This window comes from Magnolia sinica, chromosome 4 (assembly GCF_029962835.1).
Source record: "Magnolia sinica isolate HGM2019 chromosome 4, MsV1, whole genome shotgun sequence".
In the NCBI taxonomy this organism is placed as follows: Eukaryota; Viridiplantae; Streptophyta; class Magnoliopsida; order Magnoliales; family Magnoliaceae; genus Magnolia; species Magnolia sinica.
This window is the reverse complement of record NC_080576.1, coordinates 49,611,877-49,618,019: the sequence shown is the minus strand read 5'-3', so window position 1 is coordinate 49,618,019 and position 6,143 is coordinate 49,611,877. Positions and strand designations below refer to the sequence as shown.

Below are 6,143 nucleotides of genomic sequence, written 5' to 3'. Positions count from 1 at the left end.
TATATATATATATATATATATAAGATTGCGTGGGAACTTTTAACTCCTTTTCTGCCAACATGTCAATTTGTTTATACCATTGGAGCCATCCAAATGGCGGGACGCAACATAAAGATCACAAGGGTGAGAACAAGGATGGTCCATTTATCACATGGACTACACTGTCAAAATCAATGGAACGTATGTGTGGCACACCGAGTTAATGAAGTGTTTCAACTTTTCCCCCAATCAATCTTGATGGCATGGCCCACCATTTTCATGGCCATGTTCCACCTAAGTGTCTCATTAACAGAAAAATAAAACCGCTGTATGTTAAAGTTCCCAAAAAGCCTTGTATGTGAACATTCTCTTTGACAATATAAGTTGTGTGTGTGCGTGTGTGTGTGTGTGTGAGAGAGAGAGAGAGAGAGTTAAATTCATTTCCTTATCAGCTACAATAATATACAATGGAAGACAAAAAAGGCTGGACATTCATATTTCCAAGCATGGTTACATGCAGATTAAAAAAAAAAATTTAAAAAAAAAAAAAAAAAAAAAAAAAAAAACAAGAATAACAAAAAATGTGACATTTGATCACTCTCTTCAACACTAAGAATCTGAGGTTATTAAAGAAAAGGCCGGTGATTCAATGAGGGGCCACTCACATGGGGCACAGAAGCATGTCAGAGAGATCCGACTGTGCGCTGTACTTGTCATTGATCCAGGCCATTCATCAAGTAGGGTACACGTGATTATGCCATGGACCGGAAATAATTCTGATCAGGCCGGCCTAACTTGTATGGAGAAAATTGGTGGTTAGAATGTACACGTGGCTCACATGATAAGTGCACTGCCTGATTTCTGGTATGCATACAGCGAGCACTACCTGATGAACGGCACGGATCTCCAGCATGTGCGCCATGCACCTGGATCTCTAACATGTTTCCACCCCCCTATGTGAGTGGCCCCTCACTGAATTGCAACCTGTTAAGAAAAAGAAAAGAAAAAGGAAAAGAAAAAAAAAAAAAAAATCACCACCACCCAGTCTGTCAAAATCAATCTGCTTCAATCCCTTCACCATTTTCAGTTATTTTGTGCAGAATAATGGTCGTTTGATAGACCCACATCCTCTCGGCGCCTGCTTTATTTGCGCCAAGAGACCAAATATGAAGGCAGGTTCAAAAGGCCAGTTGAGAAGAATCATCAGCTGCTCATCCTGTTTGTGCTCGAGCTAACGATTCCTTCAATGTCATACTTTTGATATACTCTTAGCTGATTCTCTTCCCACCATAGCTCAGCTTCCTTCTGGGTGAAACGCTTCCGACTGCAAAACAAAAACCATACTCTATGCTGGTTAGATATCCATGAACAGGACATAATTGCAGCCCTAAATGGCAGTGGCTCATTCACCATACATGGCACACCAGTATCAAATTCCAGACCATCCAAAACATGGGCTTTTTGCTGTAGATGGAGCGCAGACTGAAAATTATGCTATTCTGACAATATTAACCATCTGATTTTGCCAGTTGAATTTGGACCACTGATTACTCTAACCAAGCACATCATGTGCAACAACAAGTGTTAAAATTGACCAATGGTCTGCATTCAGCATACATGTGCGCCCACCTCATAAGCAGATAGGTGCAGTTTAAAAACTCAAAAACTCAACTAGACTTGATATCTAGTTGGGTCGGGTCAACTCAAAAACCCAATTTGAATAGACTCAAAAACTGCTGTTATGCAATGTTGCCTTAAGTGCTTGGGGTAGTGAGTTCGAATTCTGCAACTGCAATATATATATATATATATATATATATAATTTAAAGAAATGTCAACTTGGCGAGTCGAGTCATGCCAAATCTGAACTGACACAGCTCGATTTTTGGCGAGTCAAGTTGACTTGGCTGAGTCAGTGAGCTTTAGAACTATGGATCCACATGATTTTCGGGCCACGGCATGTTCACGATGGGGAATCTCATTCACATATCTGATTAAAGTATGATGCATGATAACAATCCAGATTCAGATGATGTTATTTACCGAATCATGATTACCTGAATCTCACGCGCTTGAGGCCCTTCTGGCCGCATGGCAATGTCATGAATGTAATATATACACCAGGGTCATCTTGCTCTACCCAATCTGCTTTCAATGCATTCATGCCATTCTGTCCGGTATCCATCTTTGCCACAAGGGAATCATCCACAGACTTTGTGTGGCCATGATGATGGTCTCTCATGCCGTTTTGTCCGGTATCTGTCCTTGCTACAAGTGAATCATCAACAGACTTTGTGTGGCCATGATGATGGTCTCTCGTGCGGTTTTGCCTGGTGATTGTCCTTGCTACAAGGGAATTATCGACAGACTTTGTGTGGCCATGATGACCGTCTCTCACATGCATGCTCGTCAACTTATCACACGATGGAAGAGGTGGGCTACATAAATCATTCATTTGCCTGTTTTTAAGAATGCGGACGTCAGAAGACAAATGCATGCTACCAAACATCGACCTCATATCATCAAACTCCAGAGATTCTGCACAGACGGGTGTGATTTGGGGTTGATGCAAGTCAACCTTTTCTGCTATGGATCTCATGCTGCTCGGTTCTCTTCCTGACGAAAATTTCTCCGACATGGCATTTAGCTGTGCAAGAGACCCATGTTAGAGAATGTTACGATTATCGCATTGCTAGGTACACATGATAGAAATAGAAAGTATATATGTCAGAACTATTGCTATTATAAATCCCCGGCTTGGGTTAGAGCTTCCCTGACAGCCAGCCAAATATCTTTAGGGCCTGTTTGTTTCACCAATTATCACAGGTAAAGGAATTGTACAATTATCACAATTTGCTTTACCTGTCTCTTGATAATTTCTGCATTTGACAGTCGATTCAAATGTTTAGTTTATCGACAGTAAGATCGTAATGATGACAGTTTTATATTCTTTAATGTCAAATCATCACCAAAATACACCATGTCACACTATTCAGATTTGAGATTTTCATACTAATGCCATGAAAAGCGCAATGATTACAAGTTTTTTTTTTTTTTGTTTTGGGGGGGGGGGGGGGGGGTTAGCTTGTTAGTCTCCTAAATACATCTGTATTTTCCCCATGATTCCCGTGTTTGTTTTGGCAGTGGTAAGATCATAATGATGACACTTTTACTTTACATTACTGGGGTAATTATCAAAACAAACAGGCTAGAGACTAGATTAAGTCGCAGATCCTAGCCGTCTATCAAGTGCGGTCTCTATTGTGTAGATGACATGGACCAAAAAAAAGGGCTGGTCCTCTCATCCAGAAGGCAACACAAGAATGCGAACGCGAACATGGATGATTGGCAATATTTTCTAAACCGTCCACTGTTTTTGTACATGTGTCGCACAACCTAACCAGCTGAACAGGCCTGTTTCTTGAGGCAGGTCATCTACAACACGTGGCCCACCAGATGCACGGCTCAGATGTCCCATGCATGAGTCAGTCTGGCTCATGTGGCAGCATGTGGAGAGGTGCATTTTCAGCAAATCTCAGGCTTGTCATAAAGTCATACCAGAGTGGTGGCCACATCACGGCCTAGTTAGAGAAACATAGCAACTCTAGATGGCCTGAGCAATTTTGATTGATATGTAATGATGGTGAGAAATATTCGAACTAATTGTAACGTGCATGCTTTTTGTTGATCAGCACCATCCATTAATTACAAGGAATTCAATCAATCTAAACAATGTCCACAACAAAAGTATATTTGTTTGGTATCCGTACCCGTGTTGTTAAGACCTTGATAACCTCTTTTGCCGCTTTGCACTTGGTGACTTCCTCCCTTGCTAGGGACCATGTATCCTCTATTCTTTGTTGATATTGTTCGAGCTTTTCACTTCTCATTTGACATTGTTTCACGAGGCTCCTAGCCTATTTACAAGAGGCAGGTATACAAATAAGAAAATAAATAAGTCATTGAGCGTAGAAACATGCAACAGACCGATGTGCTACAAACTAAATGTATTGGTGAAAAGTGTCACTTATAGGTAGGGGTGTCAATGGGCCAGGCTCGGGCCTGAAAATCAGAATTTTCAATAGGACCAGCCCGACAGCCCAGCCAAAAACAGTTCAAAATCTGGGCTGAGAACGACCCCATGCCCGGCCCGATGACAGCCCTACTTACAGGTATTTGATACTCTGGTTATTTAGGACACCCGATATGCTGGCATTTGGAAATTGTACATGTAAAGCATACATTAACTCGATACCAACCAAATTGGGGAACCCGTTGTCTCCAAGTCATGGTCCCAAAATCAAATTCGTTGAACAATCCCAACCGTGATTCATGGATACTTGTCCGTTGAAATAAGACCATCAGATATTTTTCCTTTTAAATCTGATAGTCAGTAGCGTATGTTTTGGTTCATGATACATCAAAACTGAAACACATAAAGCGCAGTTTACTTTGAATTACTTTTATGCCATGTATGCTGAAAGATGGGAGGGGAAAACAAAGAAAGAAGAAGAGGTGAGGTGGGTAAGGGTTGATCATATCTACCCCCTCCCCCTTAATCCTTTATTAATAGAAGCTTTAGACCAAAGTCTAATTATCATAGGAAACTTTGAAAATAAAGAAAACAAAATTAATTAGGAAACTAAGACTAGTAAGGAGACTAGCGCTAATCCTATGTACACCACACGTGTTGTGTGCACTAACTCCCCCTCGAGCTGGCGCATGAATATCATTCATCATTCATGCTGAGCATGACACTGATGGTCTTGAGGCGCAGTGTTGATGTGGCTTTAGAAAAGATATCTGCTAAGTGCTAACTAATCTTATGAATGAACAAAAGGCATATATAGAAGCATAGCGGCCAATTTTTCCCAAATGAAGTGACAATCGACTTCATTGTACTTGGAGGTTTATGGAAGATCAGGTTAGATGCAATATGAATGGCAGCTTGAATATCGCGATGTATGGGAATTGGGGAAGATGTTCTAAATCCCATATCTTGAAGGATAGCTTTCACCCATAGCGGTTCACAAGTTGAATGGCCCATAGTACGATATTCAGCCTCAACAGAGGAATGAGCAACGACAGATTGCTTCTTACTTTTTAAAGTAACTAGATTTCCTCCTACAAACATGTAATATCCTATAGTAGAGCTTCGATCAGAAGAGCCAGCCCAATCAGTGTCGCAGAAACCATTGATATTCAGATGACCATGATTTGAGCATGAACAACCAAGAACAGGTGTGGCTTTCAAGTAACGAAGTATTCAATAGATTGTTTCAAGATGATGCTGACAAATTCGTTGCATAAACTAGCTAACAATTCCAACAACATAAGAGATGTCTACACAAGTAAAGCTGAGATAAATTAAATGCAGTACCAGTCGACAATACATGCCCGGATTGTTAATTTTGTCTTAATGTCTCTAATGCAACTTATGATCACTTCAATAAGCATGTCAATAGGGTGAGCACCAAATAAACCCACCTCGATCAAAAGATCATATGGTGAGATAAGAATATTCCACATTTCGAGCGAGCCATTTCAATTCTAAGGAAGTACTTCAGTATCCCCAAGTCCTTTATCTTGAATGACGAGGCCAGAAACTTTCTTAACCTTATCTATCTCAATCATGCTTGTGCCAGTTAGAATAATATCATCAACATATATGAAAACAATTGTTGGGTTGCTATCCATATGTTTTATGAACACAGTAATCAAAGGTGTTGCTTTTGAATCTGACGTTGGAAATCATATTCCCAACCTCTTTAAACCAGGTCCAAGAAGACTGTTTGAGGCAATACAAAGCTTTCTGAAGACAACAAACTTTGCTAGCCTGCTACTTACGATGAAAACCGGGAGGAATAGCCATATATATTTCTTTATGAAGATCACCATGTAGAAATACATTTTTAACATTTAATTGATGGAGAGGGCAATTAGGATTTACAACAATAGACAATAAGATGAGCACATAATTTAATTTTGCTACCGGAGCAAAGGTTTCTTTGTGGAAGGCAATTGATAGATCCACTTGTTCTGGTTCAATCTTGAGGTTTTCTTATTGTGAGCCTCAATGACCATCAGACGGTTGTTGATGGCGTTTAGGGCCTCGGTAATCTGCTCTAGATTCATGGTGGGATGTAGGCCAAAACCACATCCAA

At 40.4% G+C, this 6,143-nt stretch overlaps 1 protein-coding gene across 2 annotated transcripts in view; it reads right to left on the bottom strand.

Annotated features, from left to right (window-relative positions):
* Positions 1–442: 442 nt before the first annotated feature.
* LOC131243096 (PH, RCC1 and FYVE domains-containing protein 1) overlaps positions 443–6,143 on the bottom strand; it is a 33,036-nt gene continuing 27,335 nt past the window's right edge. For both annotated transcript variants that reach the window (XM_058242190.1, XM_058242191.1), the window contains 3 exons: positions 3,750–3,896; positions 2,037–2,626; positions 443–1,303 (listed from right to left, as the gene is read on the bottom strand). In XM_058242190.1, the coding sequence (XP_058098173.1) occupies positions 1,183–1,303; positions 2,037–2,626; positions 3,750–3,896 (858 nt within the window). In that variant the 3' untranslated portion in view covers positions 443–1,182. The remainder of the gene's footprint in view (positions 1,304–2,036; positions 2,627–3,749; positions 3,897–6,143) is intronic.